Source organism: Ursus arctos, unplaced genomic scaffold, assembly GCF_023065955.2.
Source record: "Ursus arctos isolate Adak ecotype North America unplaced genomic scaffold, UrsArc2.0 scaffold_8, whole genome shotgun sequence".
NCBI classification, from domain to species: domain Eukaryota; kingdom Metazoa; phylum Chordata; class Mammalia; order Carnivora; family Ursidae; genus Ursus; species Ursus arctos.
In genome coordinates, this window is record NW_026623100.1 from 63349802 (window position 1) to 63369998 (window position 20197).

The window sequence follows — 20197 nt, forward strand, 5'->3', positions numbered from 1 at the left end:
TCTGACATATTACTAAATCATACCTTGAGAATAGCTATAAGCTTGAGAAGGATCGACTACAATGTCCATTGAGAAGGAGTTGTGTGATTCCTGAGAATGTTTCTCCATCACCTCTGCTGTATCACTGGATGAAGATGATGAAGACAATCCCAGTCTAACATATCTTCCTTTTTTACCACAGAGTGAACAATCTACCGGTGTGGCACTAGGTCCCCTGGGCAGTTGAACTTCATCTCTGTTGTAGTTTCTAACAGCTCCACTGTGATGCACAGAGCGTTCCCGTTGCCATATATAATGGGTTGGAGCAATAGCCATAACCTATGGTGGAAAGCTTTCTTTTAGAATTTCAATAAGATTTTAAAATTTGGTAAAGTTAAGTACAAAAATATGACTCACAGACAGTTATCTCTAAAACTAGATCTAAAAACCTAAGTTACTGATGTTTAAAAAAAAAAAGAAGAAGAAGGCATCTCCAGATAAGACAGTATTACCTATAAAGTGATTCACTGCTTGGATCCTTAAGACAATACAAAGTACTTAAGTTATTTCAAATATTTCAACCTTCCAGGTTTTTCAGTTCTGAATATTCTAAGTTTGGGATAGATAATACAGTTAGTCCAAAACAATGCATAATTCTTAACTTTGGAATATACTTGGTTGAAAATAACATTGTAAAGGTTTCTAACTACGTATGTTAGGCTAATCTTAACATGTTTGCAATTATGGCAAGGGAAATGGTGAATAAGAACATGGGTAAGTTATTTAACCTCTCTTCCCTCAGTTTCCTTATCTGTAATATGGAGAGAATACTGGAGTTTCCTTTAGAGGGTTTTGCAAGGATTAGATGGGGAATTAATTATTAAACACTTAAGATTCATTGCTACATGTTGGGCAGTGTTCTCCAAGGTTAGATAAAATACTGCCTTTTGAGTCAGGATAAACTTAGTTCCTTAACCTGGCTCTGCCACTTGCTAAGCTGTATGATATTGGGCAAGTTACTTAACCTTTCTGAGGCTCCATTTCTTCATATTTAAAATGGGGATACTATCTGCCTCATAGAAAGGCTAGATATGTGTAAAATCCTTATCACATAATAAGGAGCTGGCAAAAGATAGTCACTTACGAAGTCAAAGTAGGGAAATACACCTACATATGTTGACCCCACGATGTCTAAAATATCTAAGCAGAGTGTTAGAATGTTACTTCTAAGCAAAAATGTTTAGTCGCAGGTATCAATGATCAGAGTAAATGAGAATTGTAAGAATTTGTTAGGTGGTGTCTTTTTAATGTCTAAACCAGTGATTTTCAACTTGTTTCAGGAGCTCTGAGTTTTCATAGACTATATTAGGGGTTCCAGGATGGGCTATGGGAAGACCAATCAAGTAGAGAACCTCAATTTAGGGGATTGTGTATAAAATTTCACTTGGAAAGAAAGAAGGCTTTGTTGTTAAAAATGAAAACCTTAAAACCCCCAGATTGAGACCAGTCCGCTTAGAAAACAGGGTACCTGTGGCCTCCCCCCAAATAATGGCATAAAGAATGCTAGCTATGCTAATTTTTTAAAGTTATTTTAGGATTGAATTTATTTTATAATCCACTTCTTAAATCCTTCAAAAAAGTTTTCAACAAACATGTAATAAAGTAACATATCTTTTAAATAGTAGATGTAAAGATATTTATTTTAACAATAAATATTTCCATAACAATATAAAACTAGGTTCAGAGCTACCTGAAGTGAGGAAGCAAAATATCAGAATTTCTTATTCCTTTCATATTTATCTATTTCTTCCTCAACACTTGTACATCTTTATTTCCCATTTCTGGAATGTCCTCTCCCTTTTGTCTTAGGATAGCTTTTCCTTCAATGCCGAGCATGAAGTTCCACTTCTAAAAAGTCCAGTTTTCAGCTTGTGCTGTTTTGTTGTTAATGCTACATTAGGACTTTAGCATGTGTCTCGTACTCAGATATATCCTTTTATGAGTGTAACCAATCTATTGAAAGCCCTCTGGGCAGGAATAGTCTCCCACCTCTCTATCAAATGCTTTCCACATAACATTATGTAGTCATTGTATATTTCTTATTGATAGATGAAAATAATTAAGAATTAGAGGCCACTGACATTATAAACTTCCAACATGATTTTTTAAAGAATCCTGTAGCAAACTCTAGTGAGAAGAGCAGAGAAAAATAGGAAGCAAAGGGCACAAAATAGGTTTAGTAAACCCTTCTTTGTATAACAAACTAGGTATCAGTCTCTCTACATGCCAACCCTGCTAGAAAAATGCATGCCCACATACTTGTGTACTTTTAAATATATGTTTGCACATATTTTATACATACAAGTATTAGAATATTATTGTGATAACATCGAATTGCAAAGACAAGTGTAAGAGGGTCAAGAAAGCAGGATTTTGATCCTAATTCTATTAGTTCTATGACCTTGGGCAAATTACATAATCTTCTGGGCTACAGGTATCTTTTGTATAATGAGAAAACAGGTCACTTACAGTCCTCAAATTCTGTGATTTATAAAAGTAACTTCTTTGAAGCATTAATAGCACTTGATCTACTAAAAATGTTATCCTAGTTTTTATTTTACTTTTCTGTCATTTTTAGTGATTTTTTTTTTGCTGTCTTTGATGGGTGTTCCAAAATTTAATACTTGGCCCTGTTTTTCTCTTATATTCTACTTCTCTGTGATCTCAAGAGATAGTATAATGTAGGTGTTAAAAATACTGACTATGGAATCAGACTGCCTAGGTTTGAATACTAGTGTGCTGCTTGACTAGGTGTGTGACCTTAGAGAAGTCATTTAGCCTCTCTGTGCTTCAGTTTCCTCTTCTAGGATTATCTAGCTAGCTGTAAGAATTGTTGTGAGAGTTAACACATGTGCAGTACCTAGAATACTGCCTGACAGGTGCCCCCCAAAGTATTAACATTATGTTCACCTTGATTTCTTATCTACTCTACCAAGCTTTAAACATCACTTATATGTGATGACTCATACTTTACTTATACCTGTTGACCATTCACTTAATTATCCAAATATCACCTTAAATTCATATGTCTGATACCAAATTCCCTATTTTCCCAGTAAACCAGTTTGTTACTTTAGTGATTCCTATTTCCATTATGGAATCCGTCACCCTTTCTGTTCTACAGATTTGAAACGCTGAAAGCTCACTCTTCCATGTGCCCTATACCCAACTGGTCACCAAGTAATGACAAGTATAATTTCATAACATCAATTTTTCTTTGGCATCGCTATCTTCAGCACTAGGTTTACACCCTCCTTCCTGAACTATAGCAAATTTAACAGTTTCCAGTATCTTCCCTATATTGGGTCGCTGCTGCATACGGTCATTGGATTATTTTGTTCAAAACTCTGTTTACATCTCTGCTTTCTAAATTCTAATCTGGAATCAAATAGTGGCTGACAGAAATATCAGCTCTGATGATACTGTGCCGTCTAGGCCAGAGTACATAACAACAACAGAGAAAAGCTTCCTCTTTAATAAAATTGCCACCCACCATCATGCATATAGGGGATGGGAATTGGAGTCTAACTCTCATCACATTGGCATATTCCCTAATCTGTGAACCAATTTAGGAATTAGGCTATCATCAGTCTCAATAAATTCCACTCAGAGGAGCTGATATCCAAAAAGGTAAACTGATTATAAGAAGATCGTAAGATCAGAATAAATAGGGAAATTGTCTTTATTCTTTTCAGGAGAAGCCCTACATATATTTTTCAATATAATCATACCTCATCTCTTTCCAAAAAAGAATTTGAGGCAGTTGACAAAAAGTAAAAAAAAAAAAAAAAAAAAAAAAAAAAAAAAAATCATTAAACCTAAGACTCAAAAGGGAAACTTTGGCTAAAGGGAGAAAGCAGACATGCCGGTAGTAAAGGGTGATAGAATTAATGTATTTAGGGAAAAAACTTCACTTAGCTTCTTTGCAGCAACGGAGGTTAAAAAAAAGAGAGAAATTAAAAAATGCATACTATCTGAAAGGAGAGAATAACTTTTTTGATAGTGGTATCTAATGGAAAGAGTGTCAAGTGTAAGTACTAGCTGGCCCTACCACTTATTAAATGAATGACCATGGACAAGTTACAACCCTTCTAAGCCCCAGTTTCTTTGTTAGAAAGAAGGAAAGAATATTTACGCTGTTTAAGTCATTTTTTAAATGCTATTTAATTCCTGAGATAAAATAACACAATAGATATGTGTTTTCCAAATTAACCAATATAAGCAGTGAGAAGCTAGCTGTCAGAGAAAACAGAGCACTGGGAAGTCATTAGATGTGAAGTTCTGGGTTTACCAATCAATTGATATATGATCTTGAGTAAATCTCAATCTCCTCAGTCCTCAGTTTCATCAGATGTAAAATGAGAATGCTACAACACTCACAGGTATTTTTGTGAGGATAAGATAATTTATATGAAAATATTTATGAATTTGTAGAGCATAGTGCAAATGTAAAGTATTATTATTATAAGCCAGTTTGTAAATATTATCATAACTTGGGTTTACTTTAGGATGAGACTAAAGAAATGGGTTGGCAGTATGTCAATACCTGGCTCTCAATAATAAATGCATAGAATACTTAACTAAATTTCTAATAACATGTCTTGCCACTTTAATGCATCAAACTTCAGGGCAAGGATGATATAATACTTTATAACAACCCCCACAACACTGAACTTAAGTGTCTTACTCCTAAGTTAGCTGTTAAATGAATAGTTAAGAGAACAGGATAAAGTCTAGGTAATTTCCTTTCCTATATACTGTCATGATTCAACTGTAGCTGGTTGGAACAGCCATCAGAAAGCCCCTCTATTTGCCCCTGATGTAAGAGGCAGTGCTAAGTCAGCCTGGTGAAGAGATTTTATAGTTTATTGTTTTTCTACTACATGGATAAGAAGTTATGAAAAAGAATTGCAAGCTTTAAATTCCATTCACTCTGTCAGTCAGCATTATTTACTGAGTACCTACTATATGCCACACACTGTTCTAGGGACTGGGGGATACAATAAGAAAATAAAGATCATGCCCTTTTGGAATTTATATTCTAGCAGGGGGAAATAGACATTAGCAAGATAGGTGAAACAGAGTATATTATATGATGGTTAAGTGCTATGAAGAAAACTGGGAAAAGGAATACAGAGGAATAGTGGGAGGAACCGCTTGTTATTTTAGCAGATTTATTGAGCTATAACTCAAATACCATACAATTCACCCACTTAAAGTATACAATGGCTTTTAGTATATTCAGAGTTGTACAACTATTACCACAAGATTTTAGAATATTTTCATCACTCCATAAAAAAAGAAATCACACCCCATCTCTCCCTCCCCTCAGCCTCTGGCAACCTCTAATCTATCTTCTATCTCTTTGGATTTGTCTATTTTAGACAGTTCACTTAAATGGAATCATATAACATGTGGTCCTTCGCGACTGGCTTCATTCACTTAGCATTAACGTTTTCAGGGTTCATCCATGTTGTAGCACGTATCAGTATTTCATTCCTTTTAATTGCCAAGTAATATATCATTGTATAGATATACAATTGTTTATCCAGTCATTTGTTGATGGACATTCGGGTTTTCACTTTTTGACTATTATAAATAATGCTATGAATATTCATGTACAAGTTATTATGTGGACATAGCTTTCATTTCTTTTGTGTATATAACTAGGACTGGAATTGCTGAGTTGTATGGTAACACTTTGTTTAGCCTTTGAGGAACTGCCACGCTGTTCTCCAAAACAGTCACACTATTTTAAATTCCCACCAGAAGTGTATGAATGTTCCATTTTCTCCACATCCTTACCAACACTTGTTATATTTGTCTTTTCATGATAGCCATCCTAGTGGTTGTGAAGTGATATCTCCTTGTGGTTTTGATGTTGCATTTCCCTGATGGCTAATGATGTTGAGCATCTTTCCATGTACTTTTTTGACTATTTGTATATCTTCTTTCAAAAAGCCTTTTCGGATCCTTGCCCTTTTAAAAGCAGAGTTGTCTTTTTATTGTTGAGTTGTAAGAGCTCTTTATATATTATAGATACAAGTCCCTTATTGGACAGATAATTGGCAAAAATTTTCTCCCACTTTGTGGTTTGTCTCTTCACTTTCTTTATGGTGTCCTTTGAAGGACAAAGTTTTCAATTTTGATGATGATCTCTGTTTTCTTTTGTTGCTTGTGCTTTTGGTATCATTTCTAAGAAACCTAATTCAATATAATAAAGATTTACCCCTATGCATTCTTTTAAAAGTTTTCTGTTTTTTAGCTCTTACATTTGGGTCTTTGATCCATTTAGAGTTAGCTTTTATATATGATATGAAATAGCGGTCCAACTGCATTCATTTGCATGTGGATATCCAGTTGTTTCACCACCATTTGTTGAAAAGACTATTCTTTCCCCATTGAATTTTCTTGGTACCCTTGTCAAAATTCAATTGAACATAAAAATGAAGGTTTATTTTTGGACTCTTCAATTTTATTCCATTCCAGGAGATACTACTAGATACAGGGTGGTAAGGAAAGTTTCTCTGAAGTGATATTTAAGTAGAGTCCCGAATGAAGGAGGAAGTCAAGCACACTGATATCTGGGGGAAAAGCAAGCCAGGTTAAAAAAAAAAAATCCTGAGGTGGGAATGTCCTTTTTGTCTGAAGAATGGCAATGGGGCCAGTGTAGGTGGAGGGAAGTGAGATGAAGAAAAAGAGATGAGAGTTGGCAGACCAGGTAGAACCATGATAAGGGTTTTACCTTTTACTCCGTGTGAGATGGGAAGCCTCCTAGAGGCTTTTGAGTAGAAGAGTCATGATTTGACTTACTTCTAAAAGATTTAGTCTGGCTGGTGTTGAAAACAGATTACAGGAGAGAAAGATTATAAGAGACACCACTTGGAAGATTATAGCAATAATTGAGGCAAGAGGGGACAAAGTAGGGCTTAGTGGTAGAGGAGGTGAGAAATGGTAGGATCCTAGATATTTTCTTCAGGTATGGATGTGAGAAGTGAAGGGCAACAGTTTTTTTGGCCTGAACAACTAGAGTGATGAAGTTAGCTGCTTTTTTTTTTTTTTTTAACATGTAGAACATTGTAGGAGGAGTAAGTTTGGAGGTCTATGTGGGGGAATCAGAAACTGGACTTTCAGCATGTTAAGTCTGAGGTATCTACTAGATAATGAAATATGGACAGGAAATTTGATATGCACGTCTAGATTTAGGGGAGAGAGTTGTTGTCAGTTGAAGCCTTGAGAGACTAAACTTTTCTGTAAATCCCATTACACAACTGAGTTTACAGCTATCTAAAACTTTTTAGTCTTTTACACATACACCATTAAGCCATACCATTCTCTGGCTGTTTCATAGTCTGATGCCAGCAACTGAAGTAATCCTAGCTCCAACTGTGTAAATTAAGTTGCTGCAGTTATAGTGCAAGTTGTTCTATCTTAGGAATGGGTGGGCAATCTGCCATGAGGTGAGCATTACCTATCCTGGCCTCTTGCCTCTGGTACCCACTCCATGCTCTTAGCTGAGTGTACCATGGGAGCTTGAAGTGTTTACTTTGAAAAAAATCAGAGTGTTCAAATAAGGCCTACTATCATGTACAAGGATGGCACAGGTGCACAAATTATCCACTCCTGACCTGGGGAGGTAGTGATAAAAAACAGCAATACAGGACTCTTTCAATGCTCTGTAATAGGAATGAGTTGTTTAAATCCTTTAATGAGGATCCATTAATTTGGGGAAGGTGAGATACACACCCAATTTGTCATAATTTTCTATTGAATTCAATCCTGAAAAAACTTGGCCTGCTATTCAGTCTTCTAAGTTATTTTTTAATCCTTTCATTTCCCCCAACATTCAACAATCCTCTTAATTTAATCCACAATTATGCATGCTTTCTAATATCTTCATCTCATTAATAAATATAATTAAGAAGGTTAATTCTGGGCAGAGTTCTATGACACATCTCCAAAGTATCCCCTGAGGTTTGACACTAATGCATTAATTGGCTGTTTTAGCCTGTTATCATTGAACTGGATATAACTTCATTTCATTATAGCATTATCTAATTCACATTTACCAAACTTTACTCAACTAGTACTGGCTTACAATGATCACTGCCTTCCATTTAATTTTCTACTCTAGAATATTTCTTTAGTTTGAAACATTAACTCTTTATTGAAAACCAGAACATTAGAAAAAATAACCCATTATTTTAAAATTTTTATTTAAATTCAATTAATTAACAGAAAGTATTATTGGTTTCAGAGGTAGAGTTCAATGATTCATCAATGTATATAACACCCAGTGCTCATTACATCACGTGCCCTCCTTAATGCCCATCCCCCAGTTACTCCTCCCCCCCCCCCCCCCCCCCCGGCAATCCTCAGTTTGGTTCCTATAGCTAAAGAGTCTCTTATGGTTTGTCTCCCTCTCTGGTTTCGTCTTGTTTTATTTTTCCCTCCCTTCCCCTATCATCTTCTGTTTTGTTTCTTAAATTCCACATATAAGTGAAATCATGATAATTGTTTCTCTTATTTCACTTAGCATAATACCCTCTAGTTCCAGCCATGTTGTTGTAAATGGTAAGATTTCATCTTTTTGATGGCTAATATTCCATTGTGTGTGTGTGTGTGTGTGTGTGTGTGTGTGTGTGTATCTTCCTTATCCATTCATCTGTTGATGGACATCTGAACCCTTTCCATAGTTTGGCTATTGTGGACATTGCTGCTATAAACACTGGGGTGCAGGTACCCCTTCGGATCACTATGTTTGTATCTTTTGGGTAAATACTTAGTAGTGCAATTGCTGGGTCATAGGGTAGCACTATTTTTATATATAGATATGTTCTATACTGTTTGCCAGAGTGGCTGCAACAGCTTGTATTCCTACCAGCACTATAAGAGGGTTCCCCTTTTTCTGCATCCTCGCCAACATTTGTTGTTTCCTGACTTGTTAATTTTAGCCATTCAGACTGGTGTGAGGTGGTATCTCATTGTGGTTTTGATTTGTATTTCCCTGATGCCGGGTGATGTTGAGAGCATTTTTTCATGTGTCTGTTGGCCATTTACAGGTCTTCTTTGGAGAAATGTCTGTTCAAGTCTTCTACCCATTTCTTGACTGGATTATTTGTTCTTTGGGTGTTGAGTTTTATAAGTTCTTTAAAGATTTTGGATACTAGCCCTTTATCTGATAAGACATTTGCAAATATCTTCTCCCATTCTGTAGGTTGTCTTTTGGTTTTGTTGACTGTTTTCTTTGCTGTGCAAAAGCTTTTTATCTTGATGAAGTCCCAATAGTTCATTTTTGCTTTTGTTTCCCAAAATAACCCATCTTTTAATTTTTACTGTCTTTCTGTTTTATCTTAATAGACTCTGGTATCAAGGAAACTTACTTTATGTATTCTTCTATGTGCAAAGAAGTATGATTTTTAACATATTTAAATTTATTTAAATTTTAGGCCATGCAGTTTGCATTTCAATCTTGGGAACTTGAAGTTTCACAAACTTTATTAATGGAAATTATTATTCAGCTCTAAATGTTATTAACATATTTTGGAATGTGCACACTGTTCTTTCCCAATATATTTGTGATATTTTAGACTAGAGAAACACAAACAAAAATATTTACTACAGAAGTAGGCTGCTCTGAAAAACAGAAATGACAATTTTTAATTATTGTGGTATAAAATTAAAACATCAACATTGTAATATACAAGTTGTACTCAAGTTAACCATCAGGGTTAATAGTCTACCCTTACATATACAAAAAATGAAATATTAGAAGCACATTAAAAAACAAGACAAGGGAAATTACATAAAGAGAAAACAGAGATTACATATATAAAGTACTTAAAAAATCTTACCTCCTCACAGCATCGCCTGCTTACAATAGCCCTATAGTCAATTCTATCCCAGAGTTGGTCCCTTAACTTTAAGAAATTAGGGAACAATTTTCTCCAGTTTTTCCCTAATGCCCATGGAAAAATTTCATATTTGGATTCTTCTTCGTCTTCTTCAACTGTATTAGCCAGATACCTAACAAAAAAGACCAACAACTCAAAAAAGAAATGGCAAAAGGACAGGAACAGGCAGCTCACACACACACACACACACACACACACACACACACACACACACACTATCACTTATAAACACATAAAAGACGTTCATCCTTACTCATAATTAAAGAAATGTAGGTAAAAAATAGAAATACAGTGAATTTTACCTTGTTGAGTTCTGGATATTTTTGTATTCCTATAAATCTTGAGCTTTGTTCTGGGATGCAGTTAAGTTACTTGGAAACAGTCCGATCCTTTCAGGTCTTGCTTTTATGATTTGTTAGGTGGATCTGGAGCAATGTTCAGACTAGGGCTAATTGTTCCCCACTACTAAGCCAAGACATTCTTGAGTACTCTGCTCAATATCCTGTGAACTATGAGTTTTTTCAATCTCGCTGGTGGGAAAAGGCACTATTTCCAGCCCTGGGTAAATGTTAGGCACTGTTCCCTCTAATCCTTTCTTATGGTCTTTCCCCACACCCAGGTAGTTTCCTTATACACATATGGGAATTTGTATCCTCTTAAATACTTGAGGGGGATCAGGCATGCACAGAAGCAGGAAAACATGACCCATAATAAAAAGAATCCTCAATTAAAACTGACACATGTTAGAAAAAACAGCCATTAAACAGACAAGGACATTAGAACAGTTATATTTATTCCAGATGTTCAAAAAGATAAGGAGACACATGCAAATTGTACTTCTAGAGATGAAAACTATGTTTACAATGAAAAATACATAAGAGTGGGATTACTAGACTAAATATTGCAGAAGAAAAGATGTGTGCACTGAAGACACCAATATAAACTATCCAAAATGAAACACACACAGAAAAAGAAAAACAATAATAGAGGTGAAACTGGAGTCCCTAAAGGGTATTGGGTGGAGAAAAAAAATATTTGAAGAAATAATGGCTGAAAATTTTTGAAATTTGATGAAAACTATAAAAATACTAAGAAGCTTAATGAAGCCCAAAGCACAAAATATGAAGGAAATTACACCAATGCACATCATAATCAAATTGTTCAGAACCAGTGATAAAGAGAAAATCTTAAAAGCAGACAAACAAACAAAACATGTTAGATAACACAAAAACAGAGATAAGGATAGAGATTTCCCACTGGAAACAATTAAAACTCCATAGATGACTTTCCAAGAAAAATACGCAACTTATAATAAAAAATTACAAAACATGTGAGAGAACAAGGCACCATAAACAAAAACAGACCCTGAAGTGTGAAGACACTGAAATAGACAAACACCAAAGGAAAAAAGGTCTTAACAGCAGTAAGAAAGGAAGGCAAATGATTCCAAGTGGAAGATTTGAGATGCAAGGAGTAGTAAGCAAAGATGTATGTGGGTTAATCTAAACAAATATTCAGTGTATAAAACAATGACAATAATAATGTCTCTTAAGTTTTTGAAGGGCTTCATGTAGAACTACAGAATTATAAAACAAGAGAATATAATTTGAGAAGGGGGTAACTGGAGTTAAAATACTTAAGGTTCTTGATTAAAAATAACTGGGATAGAGCTTCCTGGTAGATGCTGAGAGGGTATGGAAGCTCCATGCCCTTTTCCCATACCTTGCCCTATGCCTCTCTTCCATCTGGCTGTTCCTGAGTTATATCCTTTTATAATAAACTGGTAATCTAGTAAGTTAAAAAAATAAGTAACTGGGATAACTGCTAAGAGAACAGATATAAACTGCATAATTTCCTAAAAAGTAGAGGAAAAAAAAGTATCAAAAAATAAAAATTAAAAAAATCTCAATCAAAAAGATAAAAATGGAGTGGAAAGAAGAAACAGAAAAAGTGGGACATAAAGACAAGATAGTAAAAAAAAAATTCAAATATATAAGCAACAATAGAATATTATTCTGCAGCAAAAATGAACCAGAGCTACTCATATCAATATTAATGGATCTCAAAATCATAAAGCAAAAGAAGGAAGTTACAGAAGAACGGAGAGCATGACTATTTTACATATAGTTTAAAAACAGGAAAAACTAAACAATATATTATTTAGAGATTTATACATAGAATAAAGAAAATCAAGAAAATTACTACCTGTGGAAGGAAGGGGGCTCTATGTGAGAAATTGTGTACTGTGAGTTTCTAAGATTCTGGCAGTGTTCTCTTCTTAAGTTGAGTCTTGGGTACATGAGTATTTGTTTTGCTTTTTCCTTATCACACACACGTATATACACACTCCATACACTCCTTTTGTAGATATTTCACATTAGAAATTTCAAAAAGGCACAGAAGTATATAGTACACTTCTATTCAGGTAATATATACACTGGTTCATATATAGAAAATTATTTCTAGACAGATACACATGAAATGTTAATTGTCCTTGAGGAAGGATGCTAAGGTCTTGAGATATGAGGAAGACTTACTTTTAAGTGTATACCCACTTATGTCCTTTAAAAAATTGTATGCATATTCAATCTAGTTACATTAATATAAAATTAGCAACTACATATTATTTTATCCTCCCTTAAATTAACTGTACATATTTTAATATTACCGTAATATAAAACACCTCATTGTTAAACCCATTCAGTTATATGAGTCAAATCATGTCATCTGTAAAAATTACATAAAGTAATTCCTTACTTTAGTATCCCTGATAGTTCTTAGTAAAGGGTAGATAGAAGCCAGAGGTTGGCCTCTTTCATGCTTGTTGACTAAAGAAAACATAGAAAATCTATAATATACTATGGTACTATGAAATCAGGACTACGTTGTGATTCTGTTCTAGATTAACAATTTTTAAGGCTCAATGTGATAAAATATCTGTACTGTATGCATGTAAGTTGTCTTCTAATTTGAAATAGATTTTCTTGGAGCAGAGTCCATTTCTTTTGTATAATAGTTAATTATGTTTATCCAAATAAAGAATTAAGAACATCCATAAGTTAAAGGATGCCCAAAAAAGTTAGATACACATTCCTTGCCTTCAAGAAGCCTATAGTCAAGTAGAGAGGCAACTAAGTATGAAACAAATAACTGTACAAGACAATATTCAATCATGACAATAAAAGTTCAGTGTTATGAGAATATATAGAAGGGAAAAGAACTTAAGTTAGAACTGTGGCTAAATGAGAAAATATTTACTGAGAACTATTGAGTCAGGCTATATAAAAAGTATGATTAGATATAAAATGGATATTATAATCCATGTTATTTTTAACATGGTACTTATTGTACAATATACAATGCAACCGCACACACTACTACATAATGTGAATTGACAGTGCTTTACTGGTAATAAGATTACTAAAACGTCAAACAAATCCAATTTCAAGAATCTGGTAAGAATTAAAACTAAAGCTTCTTTGGGTTTGTTTTTAACTTTCAGGTGGGAAAAACTGCAAAATAGATATTGCCTCAACATACAGATATAATATAATACCAAAAAGACATGTAAACAGTGGCTAATCACTGAATTTGTCCATTGGCAAGTCACACCTGAATTTGTGCCCCAGCTCTGCCACTACTAACTTTTGTGAGGTTGGGATGTACTTATCTTCCTAAGTCTCAATTTCCTCATCTGTGAAATTAAGATAATTAAATAATGTATTTCATAGAGAAGATTCAAGGAGCTTACAAATATTTTTTTTGCAGTCTCTTGCATATAACATTCAGTATTAGCTAGTACTATTATATTCCCACAATTTAGCAATGATCACCAAATGTTATAGAGTTCATTTTTCCTCATGCATGGGGAAATATGTCTTCTGAACACAAGAAGAGATCAGTTTCTTCTAGTCCTACTCTTTGAATCACACTTTGAGTCCAAATTAAAACTCACTTTTTTAAAGTTAAAACTCACTCATCAGTGCTAACAGTTGTGCTATTCACCTTAAGTATTTTTATATGTAGTTCCCTAGTTAAGTCCTTAAAATTATATTCATACATTTCCAACTGCAGTTATTATATCTAGGTAATGGGTAGAAAACGTTTTGAGATCGAGATAGATTTTCTTAAACTACATTGCTTCTAGTAGAATTCTGACCTACAGATCGGAAAGCCATGTTATTAAAACCATTTAACAGATCACAAAGCTAGTATGAACTGTCTAATACAAAGTAAGAAGAATTGGAAAACAAACTATATTCCTTGGTCAAAGTTCAGTGTGTTAAGTAAAAGAGTTAAGTGGTTACTAAAGGTATCAGATATGAAAAACTTCTATGTTACAGATATAAATCTACAATTAGTATGTCTACAGCATTTTCCACAAGCTGTTTAATGGAAAAGGGCAATGATGATGATTTTAACTATAAGTTTACCAGAAATTCCAAAGAGAATATTTTGGCTTTTAAAACATATCTAAGTTCAAAAGAGGAGAATCTGGGATAATTTATATGGAGCACTCTGAAAAATGTAAAAGGTACAATACAAACTTAAGTGAAATACTTAATAACAAATCTTAGGCATATAGCAGGATAAGATCAGAGAAAAGAGCATAAAAATATCCTATTAAAGTAAAAAAAGTATATCTTCTATATATAAAGGCCTATTCAAAGGTATATATCAGGTTTTAAAAAGTCTCTGTTTTATTTTTTTATGAGTTACAATGTTAACTTTATTTACTTATTTCTTTAAGTAGGCTCTGTGCCCAATGTGGTGCCCAAGCTCACAACCCAGAGATCAAGAGTCGCATGCTCTAGCAACCAAGCCAGCCAGGCACCCCAAAATAGCCTGTTTTAAATAAGGTATCATGTATATTATAAATAAGAACCACAAAAATCACTTAGTAGAAAGCATACTTACAGAGCAATAAAGAAATTTATCCTGGTATGCTCATTTATAGTAAATTTAGCTCTCTTGAAATAAACAAAGGTCATAGCCAAAAGATACTATAGGGAAAAAAGTAAAAATTAATGTTTTGCTTTCATAAGTAAAACTGCTTTAAAATGGTTATCTTTGAAATGAATAATAAGCTAAAAACAATAAAGCATTACTTATCTTTATTACAGAATTACCTTTTTATCTGGGTCCTTACATTTTGGCTTCCTGTAATTCATGTGAATGGCGAGAAATAGTTCTGAACCATTTATCATGATTAAGATTAGGATGAACTCCTAAATTTTATTATTGCTAATATTTTTTGAACAAAAACCCAATTTTTTTCTACCTTAAATTTCAAATTCATAGAGAAATTGAAATAATAATAAAACAAATAACCATACATCCTTCACGTAGATTCACCAATTGTTAGTATGTTGTCACATTGGCTTGATGCATGTATCTATACAAAAACTTTTTCTAGATTCCTTAATTATAGACATCCATACTCACTTTTTATTTACTGATTGATTGAATGACTAAGGGTGGCAATTTTTAAATTGAGGTATAATGGACAAAGTTGTATATATTTAAAGTTTACAATGTGATGATTTGATATACATATACATTATGAAATGAATACCAAAATCAAGTTAATCAACACATCCATCACCTCACATAATTTTTTTCCTTTTTGTTAAGAACACTTAGGATCTACTCTCTTAGCAATTTCATATACTCATTTTTTAAAATAACCTTTAAAAAATAACTTATAACCAGAAATTAGAATAACATGGCTCTATTTTTATTGGAAAACAGTGTTTTAAATGTGTTATTAGAAAGAAGTATCTAGCCTGGTATTAGGACACTATGCCAGGTCCTATCTGTCCAAATTAAAAACAACTTATAGTACTGATGTATTAGATTTCCTCTCACAAAATGCCTATTTATCCTGTCTTCATAGGACTGACTACAAAGTGATTCCAAGTTTCCAAGGTAACTTTCAGTAGAGAAATCTTGAGTACTGTTGACACAGTAGGCTGGTTAGTTACTTTAAAAGCACTGCCCCCTGCTGTCCAGCAACTCTAATTACTGTAACGTACTTCAAGTTGAAAACTCTACAACTCCACATGCACATATCTACACAGATATTTTATATGAAGCCATTACTGTTAATTTTTAAAAACATTAGTGACTTTGTGAATATGTTTAAAAAGGTTTCATCTTTCAGAAATATACCATCTTGAAAAATTTGTGGATAAAATGTTAGCATGTCTGAGATTTGCTTCAAAATAATCCAGTTTTGGGAAGAAGGATTAGAAGAAACAAGCAGAGCCATGAGTTGATGATTGTAATAGCTACACGATAGGCACGTGGAAGGTCTTTGTTCTATTTTCTCTACCTCGAGGTATATATGTTTGAAATTTTCCAAAATTAAATTTCCAAAATCAGAAATTAAAAAAACCAAACTCTAATTTTAAGTTTGTTACTTTAAGCTTGAAATAAAGTTCACATCAATATTAACTTAATAAGTATTTAATCATAAGCTATTCTTCCATTCATCCCTTTCCCATTGGTTGACACATTAAATTTAAGTGTGATGGGAAGTCATGCTGAATTTTCTGATATGACTGCCTGGTCTAAGATGGCATTTACAAAGCTGAAATCATAACTGTTCAGCTAAATCTAAAGAGTATAGAAATATCACGGTCCCTAGTACGTAAGTTAGCATCATGATGATCTTTTATGAAACACTGATTCTTAAAGAAAGAACATAATAAACTAATTTTACTCTACAAAATTATTGGGATTTGTTTTATCTAAGTTACCTACAAAATATTAAAATGTATAACAGACTTCCTTAGTGGAATGAATGTCAGAATATTCAGAATATTCTTTCTCCACAGCCTGATAAAAGGTAGTAATTCTGATTAAAACATATTAAGTCTATACTGATTCTTGTTTTCAATCAAACAAATATGAACTTAAGGCCATTTAAATCTAATCAATAATATTCTACAATTCCTCAAGTATAAAATGAATCTCTGACATATGCTAATTTCAAAAGTTAATGTGTAAGGATTTCACTTTGAAGGAGCAATGCAGGCTAGTTCTTTTCCTAACCTTGATAAATATGATTGAAAATTCTCATAAGGTTTTTTTAAAGTTCTGATGGTCGAGTAACATAATAATGCTGGTTAATGATTACACTGTTACCAAATTTACCTTGTCTGCAATTTTACAGCAGCAGTCCATCCACAAGAAATCTTGAATTAAATCGTCATCTACAACAAAAGATAGCTATGACTTGTCTTGTAAGAACAGAATGTTTCCTTTTGAAGAATTAGCTTCTAGATAGAGGATTATAAATGATGCTTAGAAAGCAAACAAAAATGGCTGGACCAGTGTTGCTAAAATGTAGTTTGCATTTCTTTGGTTTTATCATTACAAGCACTGTAAAAAAGCTACTAAAAAAAAAAAAAGTCAAATGAATGAATAAAATCTTTAAAAACAAAACAAAAAACAAAAACAGAAACAAACCAAAAAGCTACCGCTTTACTTTTGGGTTTTCCATCTGATTTGCTCAGACTGGAGGAGAAGTGTTAGAAATGTTTGGTTTCTTGACTATCCCAATAGCTCTTTGAGAAAGATGTCTTGGGTAACTCTAGATTAGCTCTTTATTCCTTTCCAAAATCAATCTTTACTGGTGGAAATGGAATCTGATAAAAGATAACTCAGTCTTTTGTAAATAACGACGTAATGAATATTACTTGTTTTCTAAATATGTTTTACTCTTTCTACTACTTTCTCCTGTTAGATCCCAGGGTATTTTTAGTTTTGAATTCTTCTTTTCATCTCCTATTTATCTCTGTCCAATTATCTATTATCCAAATGTCAATGAAAATGCCTATATAAAGAAGACTCATAATTTATTAGTTACTTATAATTAACATTTAACTTTGGAAAAACAGTACTGACACAAGATCAACAAAAATACTTTTAAAAATATGCAAAAAGTAGGTCAAAAACACTTATTCAATTTTAAAAGGCTAAAATATATAACCCCCAAATATATGAGTAGTCAGAATATAATCTGAGAAAATCTGCTTTTCCCCATTCCCCCCCTTCAAGTTAAACAACAAAACATAGTTCTTTATACTAATTTTTACATCCTAGAAATATCAATACAGTCGAATACACAGAAAGTTCCAAGAATAAGTACTAATTTTTTGTTGCTAATTAATTTCTGCCTTAATTCCATTTTTAAAAAATAAACTCTACACCCAGCATGGGCTCTAACTCATGACCCCAAGATCAAGAGTCCGTCGCATGTTCTACTGACTGAGGCAGCCAGGCAACCATTTCTTAAATTACATATGGTAGAGCCAGGTATTTTCTCTTAATTCTTATGATCAGTTATGAATAATAAAAATTTTGTGGGTAATAGTTTTGCACTTTAAAGAGAAAGGGAAACTTATATTAACAGCATTCTAGATCCTGACGGGGAACATCCTGGTAGTTCAACATTTTTCTACTTATACTACTTACATATTTCTTCTTTATCTCATCTTCTTTTTTGCTTTTCTTTAAATCTTAACCAGCTTGCCCTCTTTCCCTTCCCCTTCCTTTCTTTCTTTCTTTTCTACAGATTTTTGTCTTCTGAGTAGGGCAAACACTCTTGTCCCCAACTCTCTTATACACTTCTGCCTGTCACCTGGATCTAACAGACTATGGTATCTACTTGACTTGATTCATTCTTACAGATATTTATTAGATTCATCTATCCTACTCTTTAGTCTAATCTGTCTACCTTACTACCTTACCTTAAAAAAAAAAATCTTCCCTTTCTTGGCTAATAGAAGTAATATAAAGAAGTTTCTTTTTAAAGAAATTTGTCAGCAAAGTAGCATCCTCTCATGATCTGAACAAATAAATTTAAACTCAATTTCATTATATGAGCATGATGACAAAGCATAATTAACAATATCCTCCCTATGTGGAATGCCTGCTGGCTCAGTCAGAAGAGCATGCAACTTTTTTTTTTTTTTTAAGACTTTATTTATTTATTTGACAGAGAGAGACAGCCAGCGAGAGAGGGAACACAAGCAGGGGGAGTGGGAGAGGAAGAAGCAGGCTCATAGCGGAGGAGCCTGACGTGGGGCTCAATGCCATAATGCCGGGATCACGCCCTGAGCCAAAGGCAGACGCTTAACAACTGCGCCACCCAGGCGCCCCAGCATGCAACTCTTGATCTCAGGGTATGAGTTCGAGCCCCACACTGGGTGTAGAGATTACTTAAATAAAAATAAAATATTAAAAACATTTATTCCCGATATGTAATACTGAAACTTCTCAAGGTTGACCAATCTTCCCACGTCGCTCAGTTTTAGCACTGAAAATCCTGGGAAACACCTCAGGCCTAGTCAAACTGGGTCAGTTGGCTCATCTGGGACTTTATGTAGTTATTTTACTTAGATCACACAAAACTCATGCTATGAACTTGAACTGCCCAGAATTCACATTTGACATTTGTATTTAAGTAGTCTAGAAGCTAGATGAGTCTGAATTTCTAAACCAAAAGCAATCCAAAATAACAAAAACCCAACATTAAAACAAAAACAACCTAAGTAAAGCAAAAACAAATTGGTTGGAGACAGAAAATCTGACATAGAAAATAACAACATCCTTTTTGATTATTATGAAAACAATAAAGTAGATCTTTAGATTCTCTCATTTTTTAAGTACTTTACAATTACCACTATTAAAATATTTTAAACCTACCAAATAATTTAAAGAAAGCAGTCATTTCCTGACGCTGTATAACTAGACAGGGTCCTTTGGGGCGTTTAGACTTGTTGCTATTATGCGCATTTTTTTCAGATGCTGGCCAACTATCTTTAAAAATAGGACGCTTCAGATTAATGTTTTTTTTAGGCTGATGTGATCTATTTGACCCCGATTTTACATGAACAGTGACAGTAGGTGGTGTCTCACAACACAGCTGATTATGTCTCATTTTGGTTTCCAAAAATTCCTGTAAAAATAAAACATATAATTATTTACCATGCTCTTGTTCATTTCTATATAAAAACAACTAATCAGATGACATTACCAGATGCATTCATATAAAGTGTTACTGAACTTGCTACTAAAATGTTATTTGTGATAGTGACCCACATAAGAAATTGCTTTTAGAATTCAGTGCTAAGAAATGCTATGCTTTCTTTGGGTAACTGATATATCTTCTCTTCCCAATAAGAAGATCCTGCATACCATTCTGCTTTGACGACTAGGTACCCCAAAACCAAATT

The 20197-nt window shown here is 33.6% G+C and overlaps 1 protein-coding gene across 2 annotated transcripts in view; it reads right to left on the reverse strand.

The window, feature by feature from the left end:
* SPDYA (speedy/RINGO cell cycle regulator family member A) overlaps positions 1 to 19913 on the reverse strand; it is a 27055-nt gene extending 7142 nt beyond the window's left edge. For both annotated transcript variants that reach the window (XM_057309304.1, XM_026478206.3), the window contains exons 1-5: positions 19668 to 19913; positions 17112 to 17170; positions 14871 to 14956; positions 9894 to 10065; positions 24 to 318 (exon numbers count right to left, since the gene is read on the reverse strand). In XM_057309304.1, coding sequence (XP_057165287.1) covers positions 24 to 318; positions 9894 to 10065; positions 14871 to 14956; positions 17112 to 17170; positions 19668 to 19902 — 847 coding nt within the window. In that variant the 5' untranslated portion in view covers positions 19903 to 19913. The remainder of the gene's footprint in view (positions 1 to 23; positions 319 to 9893; positions 10066 to 14870; positions 14957 to 17111; positions 17171 to 19667) is intronic.
* Between the last annotated feature and the right edge of the window lie 284 nt (positions 19914 to 20197).